This window comes from Nycticebus coucang, chromosome 9, assembly GCF_027406575.1.
Source record: "Nycticebus coucang isolate mNycCou1 chromosome 9, mNycCou1.pri, whole genome shotgun sequence".
Taxonomy (NCBI): domain Eukaryota; kingdom Metazoa; phylum Chordata; class Mammalia; order Primates; family Lorisidae; genus Nycticebus; species Nycticebus coucang.
This window is the reverse complement of record NC_069788.1, coordinates 40092451-40108041: the sequence shown is the minus strand read 5'-3', so window position 1 is coordinate 40108041 and position 15591 is coordinate 40092451. Positions and strand designations below refer to the sequence as shown.

Genomic DNA, 15591 nt, shown 5'->3' with positions numbered 1-15591 from the left:
GATTTTCACTTAAGATTTTCCTGTTTATTGGTGTTTACTTGGTCTGCTATGCTTCTCACAGTCAGCTGACAATTTTGACGCACGATTTGATGAATTTTTGCAAATGTTTTCATGAGTTCTGCTTCTTAGTGGCTTCCCTGACCTCTCTTCATCAATGAGTCTTTTTCTCCTCTCAGAAAACCATTATACATTCAATCCATTTGTACACTGGTGTTTTCCTCGTGGCATTGTCCTCATAAAATTGGACTAACATGCCTTTGATTACATGTCCACTTTAGCCATGTCTAACAAAACAAAAAAACATGTTTGTTCATTGCTCTAACTGAAGTACCATCATTCTCACGATAGCACATAAAAATACACAACAACAATAATGAACGCCACTCAGCAAGACACTGTCACCCGATGACATGAACACAACTGTGAGACACTGATGTGCCAAGGTTATGAAACTTGACCGAGCTGTTGGTACAGTGCTGCCAGTGTAAGTGCACGGTGGCAAATTTGCAAACTTAACTGACCTTCTGTGTGTGTATAAACAAAAAGCAGGATGCAGAGAAATTTCTATCTGATTGTTTTTATCATCTTTTTTGTAAGATAAGCAATCCAACTCCCACATAAGAATGGGGATGTTGCCATCAACATGGAGAAAGGATGTGGCATATCAGGTTAAGGAGTAGGAACGTTTTTGTTAGACACTGGGTAGGCCTCAGAGGTTTTTGAGTGGGGGCTGAGGAAGAGAGAGACTTGACCAGAGCTGTGGCTTGTAGATAATCATCTTTATCATGTCGCCTTCACTAATCATTACCCAGAATTCTAATTTCAAAGTGTCCAACTTCCAGCTGGCCGACTATTGCCAAATCTGCTGTTTCCCTCCCCACCAAACGCTGGTGGCTCTCCCTTGTTTGGAATCACGGTCCTCCTAGTCTCCTTCAGCAGTTGAACAACTCTGGCTTTGGCAGCAGTACGAGTCCACTCCAACTCTACAGTCCCTCCTCTGTAGTCCTCCCTCCCCTGTATTGCCATCACTGCCTCGTTGCAGACTGCCTGGGAAGTCGCAGCCATGCCCCAGTTCATGGCCGTTAGGCCCAGGCTCCCCCTGTTCAGCTTTGCCTCCCCGGCGATGGCATCTGGCCTGCTAGGTGTCGGAGCTCCTTTTACATCTCGTTGTTACCTTTCTTACGGGAGATAGTAAAGGTTTTGTTGTAGGTATCTCACTGGAGGGGCGAGAAGCGAAACCCTTCACAACTCTTCTCTGATGTATTTTTTTCCTTTTTATAAGATTCCAGTATTTACTTCAAGGAACACATTGTTTCATAACCTTCAAACATAGACCTGGCTTTGCTTTGGATTACTGGTGCAGGCAATTAATAAACTTCGTGTCTTTCATGTCCCTTGCCTATTGAGATGTCCCTGGACATCTTTTTTTCCTATTAAATTTATTTGGTACATTATCCATTTCTGTAGTCATTCCTTAATTATTTCCTTTTGTCTTCTAACAAAAGGGAGTACCCAAGGACCCTAGTATTCCTTAATGAGTTTCTAGGCACTACTACATTACAATTATTTATTAGGAGGTTTTCTAGACTTCAGCATCATCCTAACATGTGCTAATAAGTTGTTTTGCAAAACATAATTAAATCTGAAAAATATTCAGGCATCATTAACGATATCTTCAATAAAGATTAAATTAATAAAATCAGTCTTTACCTCATTAAAAAACATGCATTTTGAGTAGTAAAATCATCAGACTCATGGTCTAGTACAGGGTTTAATTATCTTCATGTGGGGGTTGTTTATTCCTTTAGCAGTTACTCCAAGACAAATCTGAAATTACCAGTCCCAGTTTTAACCCATATATGTTTTAGGAACAATCTGTGTAGTGTGTCCAAAGGTTACTTTAGATATCTTCCTTGAGCCAGTGTTATGGGAGGTAGGGTCAATAACTCCTAATTTTGAACAACTTGGAAAATAGAGAAAAGCAACTGTCCTAGGGTTCATCCAAAAATCTGAAGATAATATTAAAGCAAGTGACAGATAAAGAAAACATCTGCTACATAACCCATAGATAAAGACCCACTATCCAGAGGGTACAAAGATCATCTGCAAATCAAAGAGAAATTCAACTAATCAATGGGCAAAAATTATGAGATACATGAGAAAGCACTTAATTTCACCAGCTGTGAGGGAAATGCAAATTAAAACAATAGTGAAATACCATTTATTTTTGTTCTCTGACTTGCAAAAACTAAAATGGCCCATATAATCACGTACAAGCAAGGGTGCAGGGAAATGGGCACTGTCACAAAATAATGGGAGAGTATGAACTAATGTAACCTTTTGGAAAGGCAACTGGGGATTACTCAAGAAAATTAAAAATACACATACACTGTTGCAGCTCCCAATTCTACTTCTAGGCATCTACTCCAAAGAAATATCCACATTTGTGCCCAAAAATGCACGTGTTACTTTTGTACGAGAGAAAAATTGGAAAAAAAGTTAAATGTCTGCTACAAGGAAATAGTTACATAGATCATAGTTTATTTACCATCAAAAATGGTGAGAGGCTGAGCTCAGTGGCTCACATCTATAATTCTAGCATTTTAGGAAACCTAGGTGGGAGGATAGCTTGAGATCAGGAGTTAGCAACTTAGCAAGACCCCCCCCCCCAAAAAAAATTAGCCAAGCGTGGTGGCATGGCACCTGTAGTTCTAGCTATTTGGAAGGTTGAGGCAGGAGGATTGCTTGAGGAGTCTGAGGCTGCAGTAAGTTATGATGATGCCACTGCACTAGAGCCCAGGCAACAGAGCAAGATCTCGTTTCAAAAAATAAAAAAAAAAATAAAAAAAAAACAAAAATAAATACAAAAAGTGGTGACCAGTAGACCCATACTCACTGCTAAATGAGGAAAGCAAGGTGCAGAATAACACGAATTATGGTCCCATTTATGCAGTGAAACAAGCTCTCTTTGTACTCTATCTATCTACCTACAAATGAACAGAAGAGGATGGAAGGAGACACGTCTAACTGTTAAAGTGGCTACTCTCCCAGGGCAGGGCTGTTTGGTACTGGGGGAGAACAATAAAGAGGGCTTTTATATTTTGATATGTATATTGATGTATTGTTTGAACTATGGCAAAATGCACTCATGAAACACTTCTACAATTAGAAAGAGATGAAACTACCGCCCTGAAGAATCCATGGCTTTCTAACTCCAGACCAGGGAGAGCCTGTGAGAAGGAACGCTTGCCCCGCTTTGACAGTCCTTCTCCACCTCCACCAACCTCTCTGCCTCTTCCCTCTATTCTCTTCCTGGGAGTAAAGATGGGGGAAAGGCTTGCTTGATGGTACCTTTTTCCTTCTTTTATTCATTAACTTGAACTAGAGAAGACAAGCGACCTTCCCTGGCACCTACATGGTAGTGGCCCGATGCCTCTTTCTTAGTTGGGATGTGATTCTTTTTTGCTGCCATCTGACCAAGGGCATTGCCTTTATAGCCCAATAGAAAAGGGGTTCAAGCTCCACCCCTTACTAGCTGTGTATTATTGGCGTTTTTCTTAACCTTGCTAAGGCCCAGTTTCTTCATCTATAATAAGGGGGTAATAATACTACCTCTATCAAAATTAGCTATTACTCTCATGGTGGGGACTCTGCTTCTTTGACTCTTGCAGCCTATAGTCTGTGCTTAGACACACCATGTTTGGCCAAGTGATTCCCTGTGTATTTCCGGTCCTTTCAGGCAAATCCTAGCTTTGTCCAAGCATTGGTTCTAGACTTTGGGAAGTCCCTGTGGCCCTTCTTCTGGTTGTCCTGCCCCTAGCCACTATTTTAGTTTTTTTCAGGCAGCCGCCAGCGTCCTGCTGTTACACTTCCCCCAACACAAACTACCTGGGCTGGTCTTTTGTTTATGAGATGCCTGATGAGATGTGCTCAGGAGCACTCTGCTTTTAAAATATTGTCCAATAGCAAATATCTACCTCCTGAAAGGGGAGAGCCGTGTCCTTCAGGATGGGTGAGTGTCTGTGCATTCACTGTGTTTCATCCCCTCCTCTGAAGGTCAGTGCATCAGTGAACACAGCTTGTCATGGGGCTGCTCATGCACACTTTAAGGCTTGCGTAAATAAGCTGTGCTACAGATTGTGTGTTAAAGCAATGGTACCCAATGTTTTAGGCACCAGGGACTGGTTTCATGGAACACAATTTTTCCACAGAGGGGGGCAGGAAATTAGATTCTCATAAAGAGCTTGAAACCTAGATCCTGCACATGCACAGTTCACCATAGGCTCAGCACATCCGTGAGAATCTAAAGCCATTCTGATGTGACAGGAGGCAGAACTCAGGTGGTGATGTGAATGACGGGGAGCGGCTGTAAGTACAGATGAAGCTTTGCTGACTCACCACTCACTTTCTGCAGTGTGGCCCAGTTCCAAGCAGGTCACGGACCAGTAGTGGTTCTGGCCCAGGGGTTGGGGTCCACAATGTTAGAGAGCCGGTTTGGTCCAGCAGGTGATGTTACCATGTGAAACCAGCACCAAATTGAAGATGTCTCCACCCGAGTGGAATGGTTGCTACAAGGGAAGGGCTATCCCCACCCTGTGTGTTCTCTGTTTTTAAAAGCTCTTGGTGTATTTCAGCAGTGACTCATTTTCAGAGTGGTCAATACTAGATACAGAAAAACCCTCTGCTATTTGTAGCTCTTCTCTGTTCAGCATCCCTTATAAGCTCCCCCAACCCCACTTTTGCCCAGGCTATGATTGTTCACCCCTCTAATCAATGTGAGACAATGAAACACACTTTCCCTCCTTAGAAGTAAAACGACGTGTTACCAACTATCTTCCTTTGGCAAATCAGTAGGGTGAGCCCAGCTCCTGCTGGTGTATTTAAAGATAATCTCTTTCTTTTTAGTAAGTGCTGAGAGAGCCCTCAGCCTAGAGGGACCACCCACTTACAGATACACCCCTCTGGTTCTGCATCCATGAGTTTCCTGGTTTACATAAAGTTGCCACTTTTCTGCAGGGTTATTCTGATACTTAAATAATAGTATCTGCTGGCAAAGTTATTTTTGAAATAGTTGGATGAAAATGATCATGTCAAGGATATACATTATTGCTAGAGATTAGAATGCATAGGCTGCCTTCTGAAAATCTGAAATGACTCTTCTATAAGGGGAAGGCATTTTATTTTAAGGCATTTCATTAAAACAAAATAGGTGTTAGGAAAATTGGTTATTTGAAAAATATTCAACTTAGAGCCTCAGCTTAGACAATATTCTACAATAAATCCTAAATAAATTGAGTGTGAAAAATGAAACAATAAAAAACCCTACAAGTAAATTTGGGAAAGTATTAAATGGATACTTGGCAATGAGCAACTCACCATCAGTATTGTTACAATGACTGTTTCGAAGTATAAAAGCAATGGAGGAACTCATAAAGGAAAACAGCAATGGATTGGACTATGTGAAAATAGTAATGCACCTGTAAATTATAATGTACCTTACAAAGACTAGTCACGTTATTGTTGGTATAATGGTAAGGTGCTTCTTTGAGAACCTGGAAATTAAGGAATTTATGTCTCCTTATTAAAGTTGAACCAGAAAAAATCTTGACACAGCTTTCCATGAGATATGACCAAGAGGATGCCAGATGTTAATCACTGTGCCTCCTCTACCTGTTCTCTTTTTAAAGGAGAACCCTTCCTGCCACACCTTTGCTGTCCAGGCAGCCACTTTCTGACATACAAGACCTCTCTTCTGTTCTGGCCACACCTTCCTGGACCAGTGTTTGGTTTTTGATCCAAAGATAGCACATTCTTAATTAAGCCTGCTAGTAGCTACAGTCCTGAAGGCCTAAAAACATAAGTTGGGATAGTCAAGTTCCCCGTCTCAGAGCTTTGAGCTAAGAAACAAGCAAATAATTAGCTTGGTAGTCTTGGGGAACCTTCAAAATATTAAAGGTGTTTTTTGGGTACCGTTGGGACCAGTGCCAAACAAAGCCATGAGACAGTGGGCTGTATGGTCAACAACGCCAGCAGGTGGCCAGGGCAGACATACACAGAGTGGGCAAGGGGTGCCAAGGGAGGCACAGACTTGGGTCACCTGTTCCTGATGGCTCCCCAGGTCATGGCTCCAGTTCCCATTCCAGACGGGAGGAGCCCTAGATCTTATTATTTCTTGATAAGACACTTGTCATCATCACCACACGAGTACCCTAAGCCTCAGCTAGCTCAACTAGCTTTCTATTTCTAAAAATCAAAAGATCCAAACTAAAAGTGATTGTTCCTGTGACTCAAAATACTATTAAAGTGATTTGGGGTCACTCATCCTTGAGCGGCAGGGGTGGGATTATGGTTTAATAAGAAGAAACCTAACAAATGGTGCTTATCTTATCTGGAAAAATGGGTATTGTATGCAGAAGGGGGCTGGTCAGCCTGAGAAATAGATGAGTCAGGTGGGCCATGGCAAATAAACACTGTCCAGAGGAGACAGAGATTGGACCCAGGACTGTAACCACTCCTGGCATGTCCACTCCTGTGGCTAATGGACGTCCTGTGAGGCTTCACCATGACTGCGAGAACTTGGCTCTCAAAACCCTTTACTTCTCTTCGTTTTGATTCCCTTTGCACTTGGAGATGCCCATTTATCAGCTGTTCAGCAACTAATGTAGTTTGTTCCCTGGTAGAAGGTGACATGGATGGAGGTGGTTTACGAGTTCCTGTCTGTAATAGAACATCCACCATGGCAAATTAATAAATCCTTTTGATGTAGGGATTGGTTTGGAGGTGGGCACACGCCTTCAGCCAACTCAATCATTCCTCCCTCCAGGGACTTCTGCTAACATTGTTAGGAAAGATCCTTTTTACTGGAGTTATGAATTCTACAGAACATGTAAACTTGGAGTTTCCAGGATCATTTTGTCACTAACTGGGGAAAGGCTGTCAGACAACTTGGTCAAGCACAACTGAGATGGGGAGAGAGAACAGAGGAGAGAGAGGTAGTTGAAGCCAGCTACACTCTTTAGATTTCCCAGTTACATGTGACTTTTATGCTCATAGTCAAATGTCCTGACTAATTCAAGTTAGGTGCAAATTATTTAAATTTTTTGATAAATATAATTAAAAAATCAAACTGCATACTCTAATGCAGTAGCAGAGCTTGTTATTTAAAATAAATATGTGGAGAGTCACTTAATAAAGCAAAAATCGATTTTAACTTTCTAATCATCACTTATAGCTGCCTTTCTCTGAACCATCTCTCTTTTTATAGAGAGCTGGAGTTACTGAGGAAAAGCAATGCAATGCAGGCATGGAAATACTGGGCAGACGGAAACAATGACATCTCGGCTTTTGCATTTCTTGCTTTTGAGAGTATAGTGTATTTTTACTTTCTGGTGGCACTTTTCAATTTACTGGTTGCTGATGACCTCTATGATTGCCCCTCACTGGGTTTTCTCCAGTCCTTGTCTGGAGTGTTTAAACATAAACACTACATTACACCCTTCCTACGAAACCTCATCTAAGCTTATGCTTTTCATTCTCTGGTGTTTTCTGAAGCATCAGTAAACCCACTTAGCTGGAATTGTATAAAGCCTGAAAATACAGCCCTTTATTTCTGTTCTCCAAACCACTGAAAATGATAGTCAAAACCATGTGGGAGAGTGAATACTATCAGGGCAGCTGCAAGTCCAGAGGACACTTGCAAACTAGAAAAAAGCGTGCTTCCTCTGGGCAGATGCAAACCTGAAGTGGCACCCCTGGGATGGAGGGCCAGGGCAGGCTGGGAGTTAGTCCTGCTTGCTCCCACACCTGGGCTCCGGTGAGCCAAAGATGACCTCGAAAGGCCCTGCTAATGTTCTGGGCCGATGCTCAAAGCCCCTGAGCCAGGGCCTACTTTGATCCTTTAGTTGGGCGTATCAAGTAGGATAAAGGCCAAAGCAGGAAGACTGAGTAATAGCTTGGTGAGATTTTAAACTTGGAAGACAGTGTCAGAGTCAGGTAAATCTGAATTTGTAGAGATAGTATATAAAAATGGATCATATTTCCAGAAATGGATTATAATTACAGCTTGGCCACTTACTAAGCCACTGAAACTCCATCTAAAAAAATTCGTAAAATAATAAAAGCACCATATTTCATCAAATTTAAGACCACATCACTGTAAGACCAATTATCAATACACAAGTTTTTAAAATCTGAAAAAATGGCCAAATGGGATGGTTCATGCCTGCTGATGGCACTGCTGTTAGGAGAGTAAAAACTGCGTGTCTTAGGATCTATGATAGATGGTAATGCCCACTTTACAGGCCATGTCTCTGCCCTGTGAGGGTTCAATGAGACAGCATGTATCAAGTTCTCAGCCAGCACTGGGTAAGTCCTCAGTAAAGGGTGGAGGCTGCTGTTGTCTTCTCATTCAGAGCTGGCAACAACGGTAACAAGAGGATTCACTACATCATCACATGCTAGCAAATCAATTTGGATGCTGCCTTTTCCTTACTCTGGGATAAGATATGAGAAGCCAGCATACAGGAGGCAGGTCCAAAAGTAACGCTCAGGTGAACACTGAGTACAGAAAAAAGCGTTCTCCTTATTCTGCTGATGGAGACTCAGATCTGAGATGTGATTTTCCCAAATCCTGAATGTACGAGAGGAACATTCTTAAACAGGGGCAGTCGTACAGTGGCGGGTTGCAGTCCTTTTTTGAATTTGGAGTAGGGGAAAGACACTTCCAGAATGTCTTGCTGGCTTTTCTACTGTTTGGGTTTTTTTTCTTCTCCTCTCACTAATGGCTTCTTCTAGAACATTCCCTATGATTTTTGAATCCATTGCTCAGTGCCTCCCTGAAAACCCTCTGTGCAGCCTCCTGTGATGTGAGTTTTCATTTAGGCTGGAGGGGTCTGTGGAGGCATGAAGAGGTGCCAAGAGTTGTCATTAAATTCTTTTCACCTGCTTCCAAAGCAGTTGGCTCTGGGACTGGCCCAGGAGTGGGCCTGACGCCAGCGAACGGCCATTCATTGTCCTTTGTTGCCAAAGACAGTACAGCCAGTGGTAGAAAACTGATGTAGAAAGACTAACGCCAGTTCCAGTAAGTGAAAAGGCGCCCGGTTTGTGCCACTGCCTTGAAAACAGTCTACTTTTCTCACAGTTTGGGCTCATTTTTAAAGACATGATGGATGGAAATAGGGTGTGTATGAATGTGTTCAAAATGTAGCCCGGATGACGAAAAGCAACCTAATGCTCTGCATAAAGGTAAATACAACAAAAATGGCTCTCCCTGTAGAAACAAAGGCCTTGTTATTTTTCTAAACAAAAATTGGTTACTAAAAAATTGGTTCTAAATTGGTTACTTGTTCCATTTCTGATTTAGACTTGTTTAAATGTCAGGATTGATATAAATGGTATATAGAGAAGTACAAAAAGAAGTTCATGGCACCAGTTTATTTGTTTGGGCTGTCTACTTATAAGAAATGAAAATAATACAGAAAGTTTTGATTGGCTGATTACACTGTGTAAAAATTAGAATATTATGTGGTCGCTAAAGAATTGACAGCCTTTAAGGATTTTGAGAGTGAAACTTAAGAGGCAGCTCTAGATTACGATGTCTGAGGAAAAACAAATTACCCGAGGAGGCAGCGGTGACCTGAACATCTGGGCTGGCTTATTTGTAGTTCACAAATACAGGCTTTGGTCCCTCACTGCAGGCCGACACCATGCATGCTCCATCCCAACCGTGCTTCAGGGTCCAGAGGTTGGATGCGGCACAGTTTGATAGTGTAACGAATCCCCATCCCAGGCCTATCATGGTATATCTGTGCCATGCTTCTGCCTCCTGACTACTGGATTCCCTAAAGGACTCCTTGGGGACTGCAAATTCCATTTGATTTAATTTTTTCTTAGGAAAAAAAGCTCTCAGTGATGTCATAAATTTCCCAAAACTAGTTTCCTTCAAGGTTGCCTTGGAAATTTAAAATATACACACAAGTTCTGCCTTATACCTCCTTAATTTCATCCTGGTGTCTGAGATGCATGCTGGTGGGCTAACATCTCTGGGGTCGAGTGCTGTGAGGGGCTTATTAGATGGGGCTCGGTTTCAATGATCTTTTCACCTGGGCGCCTTTGCATCAAGAACACAATTTGAAAAGTTGGTGGCCAAGAGATGGGTCTTAGTTTGCTGTCTGCATAAAGTGAAGGCTGACATTGGCTTCATTAGCACCTATGAATTAACCACTTTCTCAGTAGCAATGGAAGCTCAAATCTCAACATCAAAAAACACCAAACAGTAGAAAAGCTAGCAAGACATTCTGGAAATGTCTTTCCCCTACTCCAAATTCAAAGGAGGACTGCAACCCGCCACTGTGCCACTGCCCCTTTTTAAGAATGTTCCTCTTTACATTCAAAATTTGGGAAAATCACATCTCAGATCTGAGTTTCCATCAGTGTAAATTCTATTTGTATTTTGGAAAAAACAAAAATTTACTTGCCCAGGGCTTCTGCTAGCATATTTAGACTCTGTGTGTGAATACCAGACACCCACTCTGGGCAGATGGATTATAGCTCTTACTCAGGAGGCCCCCGGCTTGTGGGCAGCACACGACCTACACCGTGTAGAGCAGCCTCCAGCCTGCCTAATCCTGAGAAGGTGACAAACTGCGTATGTTATTGCACCAAAATTATAGAGAATTTATAATTATACTCATTGTACTCAGAGTAAAAACTAAGTACATTAGTATTGTCAATCGGTGCCTTACACCATTAGTCTATTTCCTCAGTGTTGAAACCATTTTATTTTGATTTATAGACTTAGATATTTTTCAAGAACAAAACTCTGTATTATTTCTTAGAGAGAAGCAGTTTATAAAAGGTGTTTCCCTCTAGTCCCTCCAAATATGAAAATGGACTATTGGGTACCCTGAGGTCAGACAATCCTGACAAATTGGCCCCGGGTGCACAGAGATCTGCTTCCCCTTTCCTTACTGTGCCTTCCAGGTGACTCAAGCCAGGTAAGCCATCACTGCCTTGTTCAGCAGGTGTCTGCTCTCCTGCCTGAAGTCCGACAGTATCCATGGGGCAGCAGCCTAGAAGCAATTTCCACCTTGGTTTGGGTCATTGAGCCCCTTGAGAATTGGAGAAGCTACCGATACCTCTGGAAAAATGCACACACTCCTTTTCTTGTAGCTTTATAGTGTTCCGGGATTCAGGCACAGAAAGGGATTTGTAATCTTTTCTTTTCTTTTTCTGTACCGGGATCTTCTGGCAGTCTGATGCTATGGACTCACTCTCAGACTAACGATCTTAGTGCATAAAATAAAACACAGATGGTTTTAAGAGAAACCAATTATATTACAATAGTTATCAAAATTTTAAACCTTTTTGAGATGTGGTTTTATATAAATGCATTAAATAACAAGAACAAATGATAAATCTAATAACTACTGTAAATTTGTACCGATGAGCACCAGAGGTATTTTGTAATGTCCGCCACACTGTGACGTGATAGGAGAGCATCTGTGATGTCCACTGGTGACAGGTGCTGCCAGTGCTCCGGGGTCTGCTGCCTGTGTTCACCAGTGAGGTAGTGCTAAGTTTCAGTTAGAGGTTAATGAAAATACAGGAACATTTCTCTTCCCTGCAAACTCCTCATCCTCCCTTTGGCTTACCGAATAGTGCTAAAAAATGCATATCTGTGAAACACTTTTACACTTCCCAAAGCTTATATTTAGCATTTTTGGCACAGATATGCATTTTTGAAATGCAAAATAATGTCACTGTAATCGTGTGGTTATAACTAGCTGAACTACTGTTGAAAAACCAGGGAAAAGCAGAACTTTGTCCTTGGGATGCTAGAGCTCAGGCCTGCACGAGGATGAAAAGTTCAAGTTCTAGACAAAAGAAAAAGCTTTTCCTGATGGGTGGTAGGAAAGATGACAAACTTCCAAGCAAAGGCTCTCAAAGCAGCTTCGCTGGCAGGGGCTCTCCTGGAATTGGGCTTCCTGGCTATTTGAAAGCACATGGTGACCTGATTTGTACCAGGAGAATGGTCAGTGAAAGAGGCTCACAGAATAGCATCTGCTTACCAATTTTACGTCTTGCTTCATTTATACTTTCTCCCAGGGATTTTGCTTCAGAAAATCTGGAGGAAAAAATGAAAATTTTACTTTTTCTGTTAATTCTATGTTTTAAAAATATTTCTGAAAGGTTGCTAAAAATATTATAGAACATAAAACTTTATTAAAAGAAATAAAATAAAATCTAAGTTAAGTAAAATATATTAGGCTTAAAAGGAAAAATTATAGTAATTATAGGTATAGCGAAATTTTACTCTATTCAGCATAGAATTTTCATTTTCATTGTCATAATCTTTAATTCATTATCCTTTATTTATTTTATTTTATGATACAAGGGTTCCAGAATAAAGCATGATTGTAAGGTTTCTATATTGGGATACAGGCTTAAGTATATATATTTTTTCTTGATTATAAAGTGATATACCAGTGGTGGGAAAGCTACAGCTGGTTATAAGACAAATCCAGCCTCTTACCTGTTTCTGTAAATAAAGTTTTATTGGAATTCAGCCATGTCCATCCATTTATGCATCATCTCTGTTTGTTTTAAAGCTACAACAACAGCGATGAGTACATGTGACAGAGCTGCACGGCCTACAAAGCTGAAAATAGTTACTGCATGGCCCTTTACAGAAAAGGTTTGCTGATTTCTGTTGCATACAATTATTAAACTGGATTTTGAAAATTAAAAATAAGAAAGAAAATCCCTAATAACTCCCCACCCAGAAATAAGCACATTTTATATACATATCCATCCAGTCTTTTTCCTAGCCAGTCTTTACAGGGCTGAGATCATACTATATATATGATTTTTATGCCCTGATTTTTTTTCACTTAGCATTATAAATCTCTCCCTACATCATGAGATACTCCTATGGTTCATGACTGCGTATCAGTCTACCAGATGGTTGCAATGATGTTTAGTTAATGATTCCTCTGTATTTTCTAACATCGATATTTCTGAGACACCTAATGTAAGTCCCAATTTGTGCTGGAGACGCAGTATAGGATATGGCCTATGTGAAAGACGCGTGGTATGGGCCCTACAAGGGGTGTGCCCTTACAAAATATGAGTTGTTTCACTTCCTCTCCTTTCTGCCATGAAATTGAAGAGGAAATTGAAAGCCTATGAAGCAAAATACATAATCTATGGCTAAGTCTAACCATCGTGCTATCTTGGATAACACTAGTCATGACATTTGACTAGTGTTACCGCTTGTCTACTCATGAGTGGCAGTCATCAGGGAAGCTTCATGTACAAGGTGGAATGGACCCGGGTTTTGTGAATGCATGGGAGTTTCTAGAAAACTTTTTATTATGGAAATTTCCAAATATACACAAGATGGAATAGTAGAATGAACCCGCGTGCCCACTATCAGATTTTACTAATTGTCTAATTTTATTTTAACTATCTGCTCCCTCCTCTTCCCACCACCCCTCTTCCTAATCTTGCTGGATCTCAGCAAGTCCAAGATAAATTGTTTCATCCCTGAATACTTCAGTTGCATAGGATTTTGTCACAGGAAGTGGGGAGAGGCGGGCGTTCCAGGCAGGGGAACAACATAAGCAAAGGCCTGAGTGCCACGACTGCTCTGTGCTTGATGGAAAAGAAGTGTGAATTATGTCATTGCTATTTTTTGAGTCTGTCTGCTTGGCCTGGAATTGTAGACAGGAAGTTTCCAGGGAAAGGGACTCAGTTTTCTCTCTCAGTGAGGTTTCTTGGGATTTCACCCGGCTCCCTTGTTGAAGATGATGTGTGTTCTCCCCTCAGTGAGGTCTTGTCACCTTCTGGAGAGAAGCACGGTTTCATTTGCTATAATTCAGACATTCACATGACCTGTAGGTCACTGTGCTTGGGCTCTACCAGCTCAGATGGTCTCCGCTGGCATAATCTGAGTTTGCTTTGGGCCATTCAGAAGACGAGGGCCATCTACATGCTCTATGTTCTGCTAAGGGAGGGACGAGGACTGCTCCGTCACTGCAATATCCCTTCCCAGCCTTAAGAGAATGTGACAGTCTCACACTGCTCAATGAATGACTCCTCTTGTTACCCATTCCATAGAGTTCTGGAAGGTTTAGATTCTTTGGAATAAGGAAAATACAAGAGCAAGGCTGCAAAACTGCTGACATTCACATCAGTGTTGGAGAAAACCAGAATACAGATAGAGAAGGGAAATTACTATAAGCAGAAGAGGCGATTCCCAGTGTGGCACTGCCTGAAGAAGCCCCACAGGCCTGGGACGGAGTCTCTCAGCCTTGGCAGTACCCAGATGTCCACAGGGGCCTGGCAGAGGGAGCTGCTTGGTGCTGTGGTCAACCATCTCCAAAGAGCCGCCCCAGGCTAGAGCAGGCAGGAGCTGTGGGGGAAGCCATGAGCTGTTCCAGGCTCTTTAGCTAAAAAGGGCTTTCCCGCTGGAGAGGTGCGGTCTGTGGGCTGTGCCATCTTCATGTGACCATTTTCCCTTCACTCTGGAAGTTGTCATCATTCCAGGCCACCCCACCCACATGTGTTTCTGATCCCTGGTTGTCAAGACAAACTCCGAAAAGCCCAGCCCCGAGGGAGGAGAGGGAAAGGGAGAGTGTCAAGGGACATGGGAGAGATGAAAAAGCAGAGGTGGAGCCTAGGAGAGAGGAGAGAAGGAGGGTGACCCCATTGGCGCTGCCATGTTCTTCCTGGCCTGCCTGCATCTCCACATCTCCCTGGCCATCCGGGCTCTCTCACTCCCCAGGCCCTCCCATCCTCTTGCCCCCAGTATAAGTTCTGCTCACCTGGACTTTGCTGGCTCCTGACTTCTATAAGATGCATGTCTCCCTGATGAGATGGGTCAGGGAGCCAAGTTCTATCCAAGATGGTCGAACCAGTGCTGACTTTTCCCAGGGCACAATGCACCCCTGGACAGTATCCTGTGCTGCTGCTCACTGTCCAGGCAAGGCTGCACTTTGGGAAGGGGCAAGGAGAAGGACCCATGCTTCAGCCAGGACAACCCATGAGCCACTGGAGCCAAAGCATTCCTACCAGGGTGTCACTAGCTGTGTGGCTCACTTTGGGGAGTGCAGCACAGCTGGGTGCAGTCCCAGTGTGGATGCTGGTAGGCTGCTGTGTTCACCTGCACAGAAACTTCTCTAGGTTGGGGCAAGGACTGGGCTTGGAAGGGAAAGGAATGCCGTGGCCATTCTTTCACAAGCCTGGCTTCCCTAGCCCTCTTCATGCGACAGGAGAGGCTGGGGAAGTGCAGACCCTGGGGAAGTGCTCGGCCATTGGCTTCCCTGGCTCTGGCTCCCCTGTCATTTTCCATCTCTTCCTGGCAGCTCCTTCTCAGTGTCCCTTGCAGACTCTTTGGCAGCTGTTCCTTGGATGGTGATAATCCTCTTGATAATCCTCTTGATGTTGTCCCAGGCCTTCTCCTCAGCATTTCATCATGCAAGCATCTTCTTTGCTATCTTTGCTGACACCTCTCAAATCTCCATCTCAGCCCTGCTTTAGTTCCTGACCCATGAATCTAGTGGCCAGTGTTTGACGCCCTGCGGATAACTA

At 42.7% G+C, this 15591-nt stretch overlaps 1 protein-coding gene across 1 annotated transcript in view; it reads right to left on the bottom strand.

Moving 5' to 3' along the window:
* The window catches only part of KIF6 (kinesin family member 6), a 344907-nt gene that overhangs the window by 57339 nt on the left and 271977 nt on the right, over positions 1 to 15591 (bottom strand). The window contains exon 15 of the mRNA XM_053602779.1: positions 12069 to 12124. Coding sequence (XP_053458754.1) covers positions 12069 to 12124 — 56 coding nt within the window. The remainder of the gene's footprint in view (positions 1 to 12068; positions 12125 to 15591) is intronic.